The sequence below is a fragment of the Arvicola amphibius genome, chromosome 7, assembly GCF_903992535.2.
Source record: "Arvicola amphibius chromosome 7, mArvAmp1.2, whole genome shotgun sequence".
Classification (NCBI taxonomy): Eukaryota; Metazoa; Chordata; class Mammalia; order Rodentia; family Cricetidae; genus Arvicola; species Arvicola amphibius.
Genome location: NC_052053.1, coordinates 89726551 through 89744419, shown reverse-complemented (window position 1 = coordinate 89744419; position 17869 = coordinate 89726551). Strand labels below are relative to the sequence as shown.

The window sequence follows — 17869 nt, the reverse complement described above, 5'->3', positions numbered from 1 at the left end:
TCAACCTTATTCAAAAACTTTAGATTGCTGTAGTTCATTAAGTGGCAAATAAACTCAAAAGATTCTATGGGGGAAATTGGGTAATATAAAATAACATAGAACATTAAAATATGACATTCTTGGTCTTTTTTGTTATAGTTATTATAATTTAAAAGGACTGTTCACCTTTCTGTATCAAAAAGGAGTTGAACAAATTTGATGATAGGGAAACACAATTCAGCCTTTGTCTCTACTAAACAGTAGGTTATGATAAGAGCTGTGCCCAATAGAACTTACCCCTTTGACTCCTTGTCAGCCAGCTTCATTAAGCTAAAAAATGATTAGTGAGATATTTGAAATTTTACAAGTATTTTTTTTCAAAACAATCCTCAGTGTGTATGGCTGTATAGCCAACAACTAAGGAAGTGTAAGCAGATGAATCACAAACTCTAGGCCAGTCTGGGATACATAAATGATCCCTCCCACAAACACACATATACCTACACTCACACAGCCCTAAGACATCAACACTTCAAGAGAGACCCTTTGATTTGTATTTTAAATAATGAAAAAATACTCCACATGAAAATTATGTACTATCTCTTTAAAATATAATTTGTGAAGGCCTTGTGAACCTATGGGCTCTGCAATTCATAAGTTATTGTGTTATAAAAAAAAAGCAACTAACAAATATCCAGTGGTAAAAATGACTAATATCCAGTAGTCTTGGAATAATTCTTCCTTCTGGATTCAGAGCCATTGTGTATTGTGCCTGTTAGTGATAGACATGGTCTTTTATCTTTCATAGTGTAGGTACACCTGCATTCAACTCTAGATGCCTTGGGTTAGGGGGGTTAGGATTAGGGTTCATTTGTTCTGTAGTCTGATACACAGAGATGGCATGGCCCATCCATTGACAATTGAACCAGAAGTTTGTCATTCTGTCTACTAAGGAATATGTCTGTTCTATGGCTAATGTTTGTGTCCAGTTATGAGTCTAAAGAAACGTCCTTAAAGTTAACAAGCAGCAAAGTGCTGAGGAATAAGTCCACCATGTTTGAGTATTTGGGAAATGATGCTTCTGCCTTCTTCATGCAGGAAACATTTCCTGAGGGCTTCAGGGAACGCCAATGGGAAATAGAAAAAAAATCTTTGAGATTTAGTCAGCTAAAGAAATTTAAATTTTTTTTGTCTGTGTTTGGCTACACTGAGTCCAAGACTGTGTCTACCTTAGCATCTGTTTTGACAATTTAAGTGAGTGTCTGGAATGCAGACTACCTGTCTAAGTTTTAAGAATCTTTCAGGCCAAATATTTTTATTTAAAACTGCTCTTCATTCTTGAGAAGATAATACACATAAACAAAGAAGTACAGTACCCCTTCCTATTTCTTTCTTCCTGTTTGCTCTGCTAGTCAACAAATGTCATTTCCAAACTAAGAGTTTTAATATTTTTGCCTTCTCCTATTCACCTTTATCTCCTCAGCTACATCTGTCTAAATACACTGCTAATGTTGGTCAGCTTGGTCTGCTATGACTTAGTACCATAAACTTCATGACTGGGACAATGAATGTTTATTTGTCATAGTTCTGGATGCTAGATCAATTTCAGTTTCTGTAAGAGGCCTACTTCCTTATTAGCAGATTTTTCCCCCTTGCCATGTCTTCACTGGATACTGAACAGAAGATCACCTCTCCAAGTATTTCTTCTCCAGGTTACCACTCATTACCTACTTACCTATTAACATCCCCTACCCTAAGTTCCACCATAGGGTTTAGGGATTTAGCATATAACTTCAAGAGGAAAGCATAAGTGTATAGTTTTTTTAAAAAAAAAAACCAAAAAGCATTTTTTCCTCTTTTCTATCTTTGGTCAAGCTTTTGCAAATAGGAGAGAATTTTCAGTCCTAAAAAGGAAATAATAAATATTTACCTTCTGTAATAATGATAAATATAATGATAAATATTTATTGCCAATGGATATAATGCACACACACCTACATTCACACCAATTGTTTGTTTTCTGTTCATCATTTTGTGATGATTTATTTTGCTTAATAAAAGTTTATATTCAAACGGATTTTTTTTCATTTTTCATCTTCCTCACCTTTCAATTTGCCCTAGGATGTATAGTTAGTAAGCAATTACAATTTATTAAAGTCATCTTGCCCCAAATCATTGCCACTGAGCCAACCCCTCGTTTACACCCTAGAAGGACAAACAATTCATGCATCTAGTATCTGTCAAGGTGTCCCAGGCAGTGTTTAGTTACTACACACTTGCTAGCAAATGTTTTATGACCCTAGTTTGAATCTAGTACCAATGAAGAATCAGAGTCGTTTAAAGGTCTTGATAATGGGCTTTAATCCCCTCATTTCTAAGTCCATGGAGCAAGTCCTTAATAAGCCTGCTGGTGATGAAGATACTGAAGACTTATCAGCAGGCTATGAGAAATAACTTTGCACTCAGAGTCCCCTGAGAGGCACAATGCACATCTCATATTCAAAAGTTCCCTCCCAAAACAGACCACTTCAAAACTTGAAGCCTGGTTGCAGATAGTCATCCTGAGGAGCTTCTCTACTAAACTGTTGCTGTAGGTGAAGGCAAAGGAACCTTCATCACTCCAGCACTTTCAGATGAATATTTACTGAGCATTGTATGGATATATATGGGAGGAGACCTAGAAAATAAATTTCATATTCTTCACTTACAATTCCCATGGTAAGACTAGAACAAAAACAGTTCCATTACAAAACATCATTAGGGGGATAGAGAGAGGTCTGATGATGAGAAGCACTCACTGCTCAAATACAAGGACAAAGATTTGTATCCCAGCCTATTAAAATGAGGTACAGTCCAAATCATGCCCCCAAAATAAGAGCTTAGGTTTAACATGAGATACCACATCAAAAGAAGAAGGTGACAAATGATAGAGGAGGATACTGAATGCCATTTTTTAGCCTCTATGCATGTATGTCTCTATCCCTTCCCCCAACATACCCATGCTGTGCACTTCACACATACACATTTACAGTGCTTAAATAAACCTATACAAATATATAATTTCACTGTTCATTGAATAGATAAACCTGGGTAATCAAAGATGTCTCTGTGAGGGCATCCCTGTGGAGCTGCTTTCATCTCTATCTGGGCTGAGAGAAATTAACTCTCTGTAAAGAAATATCTCTTTTACTGTTGCAAGAGGGGATGCCATTCAGCTTTGAGTTAGATAAAGCTAAGAAAATCCATGCTTTCTGCAGGTTGTTTATATATTCCCTAAACACCAACTACCTTCAGCAGAGCTTACGTTGACTCTAGATCACCCCCCCCCATTCTGGTTACCCTAAAATCTAATAATTTGTTCTGAGTTCAGAACTATGATACATTCACATTTCAGAGAGGACTTATATAGCCATGAAAGCTCAGGATTCTACTATTTTGGGACTGTTCAGAGGCTAAATTATTACTGCTCTGTCCTCTGACAGAAAAGGAAGAACCTATTTTCTCTTAAGTTGCCATGTCTTTACTTAAAAGAGGTTAGAGAAAGCAACATTTGGATGTATGAGGTCATCCTCAGTTCACAAACACACTAACACATACACACATACACACACATCGGCACCCACAGATACACATGCACAGGCACAAGCAGGTGTTTAATTCCTCTGGCAATGTTTCTTGACCTGTTGGACAAAAATTTTCAAATCTTCATATTAATGAATAAAATTGTAAGGCACTCATAAAGAAGAGGAAGAAGAAAGACTATGCTGTTTAATTGCCATTGCAGAATGCTTGCTATATTGTGCTCCTTGGATAAGAGTCTATCTGATGCTGGGGTTTGCTCTCTGGGGACTCATGGCACATACGATGTCAGGGGAAAGGAGGTGTTCTGCTCCACCAGGGACGTATCTCCATTTGAAGGAAATTGAAAATAGGAAACTAAATTCAAGTAATTTGAAATGAGAAGCCTTGGTCCTTGATGATTTTTGTTTTTTCTAAAGATCACATAGCATGCAGGGTGGAGAAATACTTCTCAGATAAGAATGTTTGTTTTTGCAAAGGATCCAGGTTCATTTCCAAGTACCAAGATGGCAGCTGCAGTTCCAGGGACTCTGGCACCATCTTCTGCACCAGGCATGCACATGGTACACAGACATGCATACAGACAAAACTCTCATACGCATTAAAGTTTTAAAAATGCTTAAAGAAAGAACACATGGCTGTGAAGTGGTTTCTAATGATGTCATAATAGACTCCTCAACACACACAAGTTGGCTCCCGAGATATGCTTTTAAATCTTGGATGTGGGTCACCTTCACTCCTCCCACCCTGGCAGAGGGGAAGCACCTACCCTTTAATGCTTCTGTCTGGGGTTCACACCACTCTCACCTGCAGAGGCTTTGATGCTGTCTCACAAGTCAATTGTTCTGTCTCCTCCTGATGTTCTTCAGATGTTTAAATTTCATCCTTTTCTTCTCTCTGTGTGTGTGTGTCTTTTTAAAGGGTGATTGGGAGTAATTCATAATCAACCTTTTGAATTAGAAATGCTTATCTAACCCAAGAGGGAACGTTAAAGTCATAATATTTCACAAATAGGATGACCATAAAATATCACCTGGATGAAACACTCAGTTGTAACACTATCTGCAGGACGCATACCCCACATTCTCTGTGTGCAGACAAGCAGTACTGATATATGAGTGTCTCCTGGCCATTTTGTTTACAATAACAAGGAAAGGAAAAATGAGCCCTTATTTTAGTGTGTTCATTCCACGATGATGGCACAGCAGATTCCCCTTGCAGGTAGACTGAAAGTACTCCATTATTCACCATTTGTCACGTGTCCTGCAGATGCACTGGGGGCCTCGAGGCTGAGATATTCATTGTGCCACAATGCTCTTCTCCTCTCTCGTTTTATCTAATACAATGAAGTGAAATTCCAACATCTGACTGATGTGTGCTGTCTTTTAGAGTCTCAGGCCTTGAACACATACACGAGTCACTCACGTAGAACTAGATATAGTTTCTGGAAGTAATGTCATATCGTTGCAATTTTAATAATTTACAACTTTGCCCCATCTCTTCCATTACCAGGCTATTACCAGCTACTCTCATCTTTCGCCAGAAACCGCTGATTTATTTCTCTGCATCCACAGCTGACCGCCTTCAAACAGTGTTAGGTTGGATTGCTTTCAGTGTCTAGACCACCCTCAGTGGGATCCGAGACAGATTAGTTTCATGCTTAATTGGTGGATTCTTTATATATCTTGTCTCCCCTTATTAGAATTGTACTCTATCTGCCAGATAATAGTTATGAAGGGGATTTGTAATGCACTGGTTATCAACATGCTTGATCACAGTGAGACAGAAATTCCCCCAACACATGCCAAGTTCCACGAAGGGGGTTTATGACTTATGATAGGCATCAGGTGATAAGGAAAGCCTACGATTCATTGGGAACCCGTCCCGTAAGGCCCAGGTTAAGCTGCCTGTGTTGGATGGAATCCCATCTCAGTACGCTGCAAGCACCTGGGTTTATTTTCCAAGAGAAATGGAATGGGCCTGAAATGTGGAAGGTCTGTAACAGAGCCTTCATCGCTCTAGCCAGTAACTTCTTACTTCTGTGTATCACATTCCCAGCATGTTCTTCATCTGTCCCCGTGTAAAGTAAATAAGGAAAAGGAATGAAGTGGGTCAGTCCAGAACAACGGGGCCAGTCTGGAGTATCTGCAATATGTAAATGAGTGGGTAGGGTACATCTTTCCCATTTGACCTTCCAAGCTCATTTGAGTTCTTTGGATATTTAAACATAAGCTATTGGCCAAAATAAGAATAAAGGTCAGGAAGGTATCTCTGTAGAGGATCAGAGAGTGAATTAAAAAAAAAAAAAAAAAAAAAAACAAAAAACAAAAAAACTCCTCAGCTCGGCTGCTGTGATACAAAGGCATCCAGGAACAATACAGCAAAATGGGGATGTTGATGAGTATAGCCACATCCCAACAGAACTTTATTTATGAAACCAAAAAAAAAACCAATTAGATTCACAGCTGAGTCTGTTGATCCTTGATCCAGGTTTATGTGTTTCCTCTTAATTTGTATGTTTCTTTCTCAAACAAATCATTTAAGAATTGCTACAACCTACACTCTATATCCTATTGGCTTCTCATACTGAATCTCTATTTTGAATGTATCTACTAGGATTTTTTTTCCCCTCAGCCAGAAAGTTCTCTAGAGTATTTACTGGGGATTTCTCTGTGGGAGTGGCTGAGTGTCTTACCTATTCGAAAAAGTATGCTTGGATTGTGTTTATATTTACTAAGATCCGTTCACCCTGAGACCGTAACAACTATCACTTATAAGTGATATAATAAATATATAAGACATATAGTAAAGCCCTTTGGAGAGTCACTAAAGGTTTCTATACTACCACAGAGCAAGGCTCAAGGGTTACTAAGTGCTTTCTGAGTTCCTTATGTAAGAAACCTTATATTTATCCTCACTTGGCCCAGAATACCTACTTCCAAGGAAGATGCATGCATCTTTGTAGAAAATGACTGAAAGTACCCACTTTGAAGTAAAGGGTCAAGAGTTGGCAGGACTTGGGAGAGCAGCTGATATTATTATGCCAGTGGAAAGGTACTGAGAAACTTTTCTAGGCAGTCACAGCAGTGAGTTAGTGGGTAAGAGGGTTAGAAAGATCAGGGAGAAGAATTAGCACAAATCCTGTGGAGCCCGCGGAGAATTGAGACACAAACGTAAGGAAGCAGTTTCCAAACTTACACAAGCATCTGTATCACGACATTGTCTTTCTCAGACATCACCAAGTACCATTCCAAAGTTTCTGATTCAGAAGGTCTTCATTAGGCCCAACATTTAAAATTCTAATGTTTCCGTAAATGGTGCTGATTTTTGGTTCTGAGACTGTACTTTGTTGACATGTAGATATTATGCAAGGTAGTCTCGGAGAATTCTAGATGATTTGAAATGTGCATTTTAATTTTTGATACCTGTAATTCTGTTACTATGAGAACAGAGTTTGAGGTTTCTACTGAGGTCATTGGTGGTCCTTGATAATCTATTAGAGATTTGGGGCAGAGGTAGGGTAAATCATTTTTAGGAGATGTTAGTCTGTGTTGAGTTTCTTGGAGTGCTGTCTTTTCACCTGTTACCCGCTTAGTGTCAGGAGATTGCCACAGATCTTAGCAAAACCCTGGTTCTCCTCCAGAAATGAACATCTTCTTTTATCTTATATTTAAACTTCACCGAATGAACCAGTGACTAAGAAGCAGATATTCAGGGTGATTTGAAGGACCCGGTGACTCAGAATGCCATTTGTTACTGGTGATGAGTAAAGCTGTGGTTGTGGTTTGCATTTTTTTTATTTGGACCGGTTGCTATGTCCTTTCTTGATTCTTTTCTCTTTAGGTCAGAGTTCCTTCTGTCCTAAACTGTCGTCCTCTTTAAAATTTGCTTAATGTTGGAGATGGAGCTGTCTTGAGCTATTTATCAGTCTTATCTCCCTTGGCCCTCTGTTAGCATTTCAGATTGTACATCTAATCCGCTTTAATTGATTGACCTCCTGTAAGCAGACATCAGCGGAACATTAGGGCAAGTACCTCTCTAGTCAGGAGGAGAGGTCGTTGTAACTTTGTGGGATGGGTGCAGAGGTCACTGCAACTTACACAGATCTAGGAAAACCGAATTAGATTCTCTACCATTTAGCAAGACTTTTCTGAGGACAGCTGGTAAAGATTCTGGGGTCAATTTCCAATGAGATATAGTCATTCCAGATAGAGCAGTATCCACATGAATGGCTCAGGCATGCCTACAGTTCATGTGCTACCGCTAAGACTGGTTTTCACCCAGTTATCCTCAAAGACACTATTATTCGTTACCCCCTATAACCCACCATTAACATCATCATTCTCTCATTCTTTGTGGATCCTGTTTTAGATTTCCCATGTTTTTATTTATCACAGTTAGACTGCATCTGATGTTACAGTGTCTATGTAATACACTTCTCCCCTTTATAAAGGTAGCTTGAGAATCAGAGAGTTGAGAGATCTGCTCGACAGGCCATGGTTGAAATAATGTGGAGTCTCAATGGTCTCTATTTTTCAAATCTAATTCACAACTTGTTTCAGAACCCAGAATACATATTTTCTTCTTCCCCGACCTTCTGTTATGGCCACATTCCAGCTTCTCAGGTAAATGGGTAGAGGATATTGTCAGCAGATGGCAATGGAAGTCCACATTATCATGGCTGGAATCTTGTGAGTTGAGTGGCTCTGGGCTGCTCCTCTCAGTGAGATTTCTTGAAGATGTCCTGTTTCTTCCATTCTGCCAATCGCTTAATAGTATGTAGCTCCACATAGAGAAAATACATCTTTAGTCCTTATCAACTATTAATTGTCTTACGCTTTGGAAAAAAGGTGGTCATCTCATTTAAAAATTAAGGTAATGATCTTCCTAGAAAGACAAATGACAGGCCCCAAAATGTTCAAACTGTGTTCTACTGACTGCAGAAAATTTTATTTCTAAGAAAGTTAAGGAATGCCCCCCTAATTGAAATCATCTAGTGAGCAAGATAAGTTATGCCCTATAATCTTATGTGTTTGCACATTGCATTTATAAAGCAAAATGAAACTATATGTTTTGCTTTTATTGTATGAAATCTGAACGTATTTATAATGATCTATTTTTACTAATACTATAAAAAAAATCTGTTTAGACTCCAGTGGCAAAGACACTCTTTTTAAAATTCACAACCACACAGTTCAATTCATCACTCATCTAATAATCATGTACTGAGCTCTGGCAAATTTTTTATATTCAAAGAACCTTAATTACTAGGCTCCTTGAATACAAAAGTTAGGTGGCATGGCTGGGTCTGAAGTGGACATGAAGTGTAGGCTGATACAGAGAGAATAACTTTTGATATAAATATGGTGACACATTATAGAGTGACATTTTAGTCAACAGAGATAATGTGTAGACATGTAGTTACGTGACATTGTGTCACTTAGTGAGCATCAATTCTGTATCAGACAGTGTAAGCCCACCGTGTGATACTTGCGCATTGACTCTATCACCCAGATTCATTCCCCACAGAGCACACTGCTGTCATGAGGAGGCATGACTAACCCTGGACTGCAACATGCAATACACGGGATAGAAATGTGCCTCCGTGGAGAACCCCTAAGTTCAAGTCAAACACACTTAGAGTCTGGCCCTCAACATATATTCAGTAGTGGGTAATTATGAGAAATTATAAGACAATCCTATTTAAAAATATACACTGAGTATTCAGGATGTGACTGTCATGCAGCAGTGGTAGGTTAGAACACTCTGTACTCAAAGCACACAAGCAATGTTCCTCAGCCATGTCCATTGTAAGTTAATTTGCTACCACCCTCACTCAGCGACCCAAAGTGACAAAGCAACCACTACTAAGAATTTTCTGGGGACAGTGATTCACAGCACTGGGAGGGCACTGACAAGTCACATCCCAGAAAGTATATATGTGATTGAACAATGACAATTACTTGACCCTGAACTCCTGGGCCTGTCCATCACAAAAGAATGCAAAAGGTTGTTCTTACTGTGAGCCTCTAATTAGGAGAATTGGAAGAATGGAGAGAATAGTACCATTAACTATTTTTTTTTAGTAGAAAGTGGACTGGAATATTTCCAAGGTCTTGTGCATAGGCACAGAAGCATCATTTACACATGGCTTTATTGTGTTATTGTCTATTACTGAACAGACAATTTTGTGAGAAGTCGAACTGCGGCACCATCGAGAGCTGTTTCCAGTGAACATCTCCTGGGCTTACGTTTGAGAAGCGCTGTTTTGTTTCTGTCAGCTGCAATGTTCTGAAGTAGGGGATGGTGCATGTTGCCTTCCCCAGAGGCATTGTGGAAGAAATGAAGAGATGGTCATTGGGGAGCTCCTCCTTCATTCCTGAAAATTGTCTTTTGTCCCTGTATATTTCTGCTCCTAAGTCCTCACCCTAGAGCTTATAGCATCTCTGGGGTTATGTAGGCCATATTAATCATAATGTGACTGATTGAGGATCAGGTAGCTGAATCTAGGCTCATTTGAAGAACCAGGTGGGCTCATAAATAGTCATTATTGATAAGGAATGACTTACTAACTATGGAAAGCAGATGTTTCTGTACCATTCAGGTTTCCTCTTGAATGCACTTGAAGATGATTGGTAATGTCTTCTGATTTACCACTTGTCTTTGTTTTTAACATCAAGAAAGAACACAGATTGAACCGATTGCCGTGGTACCAGCTTTAGTGGTAAAGGCTATGGAGTTATTAAAATTTATAGCCACATTGTTTCTGCAACTACATTTTCTTGTGTTCAAAAGGCTTATAAAAGGTGCCAAAAATGTGGCAAGACAGCAACTACAAAATTGTGACAGGAAATCAACCCTGAAAAAGAGTTCTGTTTGCAAAAATTTATATTTATTTTCACAATAGAGCTTGATGGCAATGCCTGCCAAAGCAAGCGGGCCTTAGCTCACCCTACTACTTTCAATTACACTAATGAGAGGAGAAAGGAGTGGCATATTGCAGCCTGGAAGTATGCGTCGCCGTGTGGCAGATGCTTCACATGTAATCCACACAGCAGGCTTCGGGGATAACAATTTGCCCCTCCCTCTCATCACATGCCCTTTTATAAGTAAACTGCAAAGGCCATGCAGTTTTATTATTATTAATAAATTAGAGGTGGTATTTTATTGTACTGTGCTAAAACCCACGCATGATCATCCTACTAAACTAATTAAATTCACTAATAATGACAGGTCATTTTTTTATGGGAAAATGACTACACAGTCCCCCCCCCCATTTTCATCTATCTCATATTTTTATATATTTTTAACTCAGAAAATGCTATTAGGTGGGGATGATAGGATGGCTCAGTTTGTAGAGCAGTTGCCATAATCACTTGCACCCACATTTAAAAAAAGTAACGGCAGGCATGATGGCATGTATCTGTACTACAGTGAGTGGGAGGAAGACCTCTGGAGCACACTGTCCAGCCAGTCTAGCCTAATTGGTAAGCTTCAGGCCACTGAGAGGCTCTGTGTCAGAGAGAATAGCTGAGGCTGTCTTCCAGCTTCTACACTGTGCATACACACCTGCAAACACACATATGCACATATACATATTAGTAAAAGAGAAAGCCAACTACAGCGGCGTTCATCACATAAACCGTATTATTTCATTATAATAGTCCTTTGAAGAATGTGAAAGTGGTATCTTGTCCCACAGTGTATTATTTAAAAAAAAAATGGGTTCAGATTAGTTAAGTAAGTTGCCACAAGGCCAGGGTGTGGGGGGTGTGGGAGATGACGTGAAGCTAATGTGTTTTTCCTTCACGTCTTTCATCCTGTAGACGTGTGAACCACAGGAGGTTATTTTCATGGCAGCTGCTATGATCGATTCAAGCCTGGGCAACTATATGGGTATTTGCCACAAGGCTTCCGTGACTTCTAATGAACTGCAACAAAGCAGTTAGCCATGGATTATAATGCCACTGTGGTCCCATGACAAATGACAAGGAAATGATGGTAATGAAATCTTATTACTGCGAATAAAGAGACCGCATCTGAGGTCTAGCACAGCCACATTTACCACTGTGGAAGCAAAGAGAAACAATCTGGGATAGGGGCTACACTGGATTTGGCAATGTGCTGACAGGATTAAGATCCTTTGAACGTCCCGACTCTAATGGCAAATGTGTGGCACCTAAGATAAGGACCAAATATTTATTCTGGCAGAGATTAAATCTTTTCTTGTCCTGAATCTATTATGGATCTTGCAGAAAAGCTGCCCAAGAATCTATCTTGCCGATCAACGAACTCCGTGAGCCAGAACTGTCCTTTGCCCCCACTGTCATTGAAAGCTGCAGAGCACTGAGGTCTCCATTCCCTTTAGAAGGCTAACACTGCTCTCTAGCCATAATTAATTAGTGACTCACAGCTGAGCTGAATCACCAGCAGGCTTTTCCACGCATACGGGATTGAAGAACCACAACTCAATAAACAGCCCACACATGTAGGGTGGGCAGAGGAGCAATGGCTTCTGAAGTTGTGGCTTTTTAACTCCTCCAGTTCTGTCATCCTGTAAATATGTGGTGATTCAGGCTTTTATACCCTTGCTTGTTTCTCTATGAGGACATGAACACCCACCTACCCATTCTTTCCCACATCCTTAAAGAAATGAATAATGAATGCCACCTCTCCAAGACAGAACAAATGTGTTAGGTTATTGCCAAATTCCCTGAGGATCAAAGAAAAAAAGTTGAACTCTCTCATAATATTATTCATTATGAGCATGAACACTGTAATAAAGACACTATCATATTGACCATTACATCCATAATTCCCAGGGCTAAGTACGTTCTTTAAATAGAGAGATGAAACAAACCAAAACAAATCCAAGATCACACTGATACCAATAAACAGAAATGAGTCTGTTTAGTCGTCATGTGGGAAGACACTGGAACACTTTTTACAAGGTTTACAAAATTAGAAATGCAGGCAATCATTTGTGCCCTGCAACAAACTCTGTGGGCACAAAAGAAGCCATGTCTACTCTGGGTCTGCTTTTCTGAGTTCTGACAACATGATTCATCAGTCCATCTGTTTTATCCCCTTTTAAAATCAAGACCCTTGGGTACTGGCCATTTACTTAATCAGGTATGAGATGTATCTCCATAGGAAGGAACAAAAACAAATAAATGACATGTAGTGATGAAGAAATCCTGTGACTCAGATTTTTAAATATCAGAATGACAACTAAATTTTATTATTACCAAGTGCCCAGCCTAGTGCCAATAAGCCAGACAACTAGAGAGACGAAGAAAAAATATGAAGAAAAAATATTCGCCCTTCTCTCTTGCTCCATCCATGCTGATACTCTCCCGAGCTGACTTGTTCTTCCAGGAGGCTAAAAGAAGCTGATTGTATCTGACCAGGAAGGCCACTTTCATTTTGTTTCATTGTGAATACCAATTCCAATACCAACTCTTAGTCACAACCAATTATTAGGCTGTAAGAGAAAGAGTTCTAATAGCATTGTGACGTATAGTTCAGCATTTCCGGGCATTTTTTCCGGAGGCGGATGATCTCATCTCCACCCCCAGCATCTCCATCATCTTCTTATTCATTGCCATAATGTCTGTCTTCTAGAATCCATTGCAATTTCTATGCCTCCAAAGTCAGTTTGAACTACCAATGGTACCTTCTGCTGTGTAGCAAAGGCTCCAGAATATATTTTATCTCTAGATTAACTGAACAATAGGGCTACAAATCTGGGAAGACTGATAGTCACCAGTTCTGAAAACTCCTGCACAATTTCATTTCCCATTGTGCAAAGTACCTTTTGAGTGTGACTCGGAGCCACAGAAAACATCAAGGTAACTGGTCTATGATATCAATTTCTCAGTCATTGTCTTCTAACATTTTGGTACCCCTCCCCTTTACCTTGAATATCCCCAAATGGGAAGGCAGGCTCATAGTTTTTCTTTAATCCTGAATCTTAATTATGAAATAATTCTACTAACTTAAAAGAAAGACCCAATCCCTCTCTCAGAAATGATGTTTACAATAGAGTGCTTCACTGTCGAGATTTCTGCCACACTAACATCAATATTCACCGACGGTTATTGAATGCTGTAACTTGTACTGTTCAGGCAGTGAGAACAATTTGGGTGGCTTTATACTATTTTTTTTTTTTATGTTCAGGATGAAAGCCCATGGAGAAATATAGGATACTATTATTAGCTTCATACTGACAGCTCCCTCCGGGCACCTACAAGTTTATTGCTAGTTGGAGGATCAACTTTAAAGGGAGTAAACCCTGCAGTCAGTGACAATCATGCCCTTTGTATTTCTTTATTACAGGAACAAGGGAAAATTGGAGTTGTCTTCAATATCGGCACTGTGGACATCTCCATCAAAGAAGAGAGAACCCCTGTCAATGACGGCAAATATCACGTGGTGCGCTTTACCAGAAATGGCGGCAACGCCACACTTCAGGTGGACAACTGGCCAGTGAATGAACATTATCCTACAGGTAACATCTTCTCTTTTGGCCTCCCCAAATCACCTCTGATACCTATGACAGCCATGACATCTTTTCTCATGACTGTTGCCAGTTTATAGGCAAAGAATATGTCAATGCCTTTTGTCTGAGAAATTTTTTTTTTTTTTTTTTTTTTTTTTTTTTTTTTTTAAGATTAGGGCAGTGTAAGTGGCTTCTGGAGACTTACTGACTATGCACTGAACATTTTGATTTGCAAACCTTAAAGCAATGCTGCCTGACTGGTTCATATTGAAGGTAAATAGTATAAGGTTTCTAGTGGAAGAAAGGGACATCACCCTTGTTCTGGGGGATTGTTGATAATCAAAAGATAATGGATGAGATATCTGGTCTATGTGGTACTATATAGTTAGGTATGATTTCAGGGACAAATGGCAAGAGGTGGCAGAGAAAATAGAGCAGCAAGTTTATTAAACTTGAATTCATGAGCATTAACTCAGGGGAACAATGAGAAAAATCAAGGGTAGAGTTTTTTATATTTATTTGAATTTGCCAAGTGATTTTCTCTCGCTCACACAAAGCCTGTGTTGCTCTTTAGAGTCTGGTCCTAGTAGTGATTTTTCTAGGAAGCACGCTGGCATGGGAGACAGAGGGGCTAATCATGCATTTGAATTTCACAGTCCTGGAGTGTGCAGCAGCAAAATCCCAGAACCAGATGGCAAACCAAGGGCTGGGAGAAAGAAGGTTGCTTCTTTAGAGAAACTCGTTCAAATAGTCCCTTAGCTTCCTCTCTCATCTTTCGAGTCTCCTACCAGGAATCCTGAGCCCTGGCCATGGAAGTCCTAAAAAGAGAAGGGAAAATACCCAGCGAGGGGCTTTTACTCCATAATTGCGTTGCAACCTAATGGACAGATGACAGAAAATAGCTTAGGAGATGGCACCTTTCACTACTGTGAACAAGATGCGTGTCTAACTCACCGTATGATGCTCCGATTTCCCCCATTTTTGTCTGTGTTCTCTCACTTCTTCAACACCAAGATGAGCACACTGATAATGAAGCTTAAATTACATTTTCAGGATTCTGGGCATTTTAGTTAATAATTATCAGGCCTGAAAAAAATATTCACCATAAACTTGTATACTTGTGGCCCAAGATAATTTTCTCAATCGCTTAAAGGCAACGATTGAGGTTTCATGCTTTAAATCAGTGTTACATTTTAAAAGCCAATCGATAGTGTGTGCTGCTTGGTTCTTCTTTAATATCCAGATTCTCCTCATTCCTGGTTTAAGAATTATGGAAGCAATTGTCCCAAGGCACTGAAGCAATAAACATACCAATTAATCAATTACCCTATCTACTCACATATCTGTCATCCTGGATTTCCCCAACAGCCAGCTCAGCCAGTGATGGAGTTCTGTTAGGATTTTTTAGATTGTCACAAAATTTAACCTCCTGAAGTTATCTTTGATCCTCTGAAAGAACCAGAGGTGCTAGGAGATGCTGCAACCTTTTGTCAACATCCACATTCCCTGGACACGAATAGACTTTATTAAGTGTTTCTTGCTTAAACCCTGGGAAATGTGATGGTAAAAAGAGGAGGGAAGAGGAAGTAAAATACCAGAGACCTTAAAGGCTGTTCATTTATTTGCTCATAGAAAAAAACTCCATCTTCCTTTCTCTATGCATATTACTATTGGCACTAAAATTGCTGCTGTGAGGTTTGCTGCATCTCTGGGAAGAACGTCAAAGATTCCTCAGTTGATGTTAACTCCTTGCTCAGAGTCAATGGAGAATCCTCACATGTGTGGCCAGCAATGAGAAAACATTGGGGTGGTCATCTTAAAGTCACAGATACCTAAGAACACCAGTGACCCTTGCTGCACACCTCTCCCTCTGTGTCATGAGCTCTAAATTATGCGTTGCCTCCCGTAGGCTTTCAGAGTGGGATAAACCTCTCTTTAATGGCAGAACTTTCCCTTCCGACTGTTAGCATCACTGGTAACTCTCATGCAGCTGTAATAAATGTTCTTATTGTTGGGCAGGGTAGAGCCTTGCAGTTAGGAGTATGTGCCTCAGAGACACCTGATGAGTTGAGAACTTTTTCTATTTTATCAGTTGTATGTCTCAGGCAACTGGATTAAGACCTTGAAATGCCCTAAGTATTGAAATATTTGGTGCCTTTCCCCACATATAATTCAAGATAAAATAACAGTGAACCATGAAATAAGGGTAAGAATTTCTAGTAGTTCTGATTTTTCTCCTCTGATGATTACTTTAGTGTTGGGAATGCATCAGATTCCTTCTTCAGAACTTCTCATTTATTTCCCCTTGTATTTATTTTGCTGGTTATCTAGTTCCAGACTTTCCACAAGGCACTGAGACTCACCACCCCTCTGGTTTGCAATCCTGATGATATAGATGTAATGATACTTTTAGAGTCATGTGCAGGTTCAGTGAGAACACATGTGAAATCTCAACAAAAGGCTAGAGGATCATGTAAGCAGACAATAAATGACAGCTACATCACTAGACATGCTCACTTTACAAAGGCTTCATTTTGACTATTTGCTAGCCTATGAGTTGGGTAAACTAGATATTTCTATTCTCACGTTCAAATCAAAATAATACACCCAGGCAGGTTCTGTTGCCAGCCTAAGATTACATAGTAACTGAAGGACAAAATCAAGACCAGGTTATCCTCTTCCCAATTATATCCGGTTTTTTATCTGGACCCCCACAGTGATGATGAGATGATTTTTAAAAGACATAACCATAAATGTGGATCTCCCTAGATCAATTTCTTTCTTTACAGGCATATTATATTTCAGAAGTCTTATAAGACTTCCTAACAGTCTCATGGACCTTGAATATCTTAATTTTCCTCTTATGATATTGAAAGACTGCATTTAACTAAACTTAAGGAATAATTGCCATAATATTAAAAAAGTTTAGCTTATTTTAAACGTGGAGCCACTATGGTCTCTGTGTCCAAGAAAGCAGCAAAGTCACCAATCTATCTAATCTTGACATAATTTCTCCAAAAATAAAATAAAATAAAGTAAATTGACATGTCCTCTTTTTTCCCAAATCATTATTTTATATTGACAATGGCAAATGACTAGCAGCTATCAAGAAAGTTCAGGAGCATCTCACCATAAAGATTAGTTTTAGTAGCCACACAAAGGTAGTTGTCAAGAAAAGTGGGGGAGAAAATTTACATTTAAGGAAGGAAACAAATATTAACGCAGTGAGCCCAAGTTGTCCTCCCTGTGACAGCAGGGTGCTCTTGTGGGCCATTGAGAGTAATGGGTACTTTAAGGGGGCTGTTCTTTAATGTAGAGTAGCTCCTCCCAATTAGTCACTGCAGTTGCTTCATTCCGAGGGCACACTCTTGTGAGTCACTCCTGCTCAACACTTCCAAAGGGGCCAACTGAAAAGCAGGATGAATGGGTCATCTCTTGAATCTTTCCACAGTCATTTACAGGCATCTGCTTGGCCTTACAGAAACATCCTACTGTGAAATATTGAGAGCCCAGCTGGGCCCAGAACAGGCAGCCTTGGTTCTTTGTGAATCAGTGAGTAGCCAGGATGGAAATAGTTCTATCGCAATTGGGATCTTCTGTCACTTGATTCTGGGGGATTGAACTCCAAAGTGACTTCTTCCTTTGAGCCTGAAAATAGAAAGGCTAAGGAAGAGAAGAGGGAAATAAAAAGAGAATCAGCTCAGAGCTATCATCCAGGCACCGACAAATACGCCTCATAAAGCCTCTGATTGCTCTCTCTACACAATGCAATGGTGAGGACAAGGGAGGGGAGGTGAAAGGTGAGCTGAA

General features: G+C 39.4%; 1 protein-coding gene across 1 annotated transcript in view; it reads left to right on the top strand.

Moving 5' to 3' along the window:
* Positions 1-17869, top strand: part of Nrxn3 (neurexin 3) — a 1492393-nt gene that overhangs the window by 1308461 nt on the left and 166063 nt on the right. Inside the window, 1 exon segment of the mRNA XM_038336206.1 lies at positions 13897-14068. Coding sequence (XP_038192134.1) covers positions 13897-14068 — 172 coding nt within the window.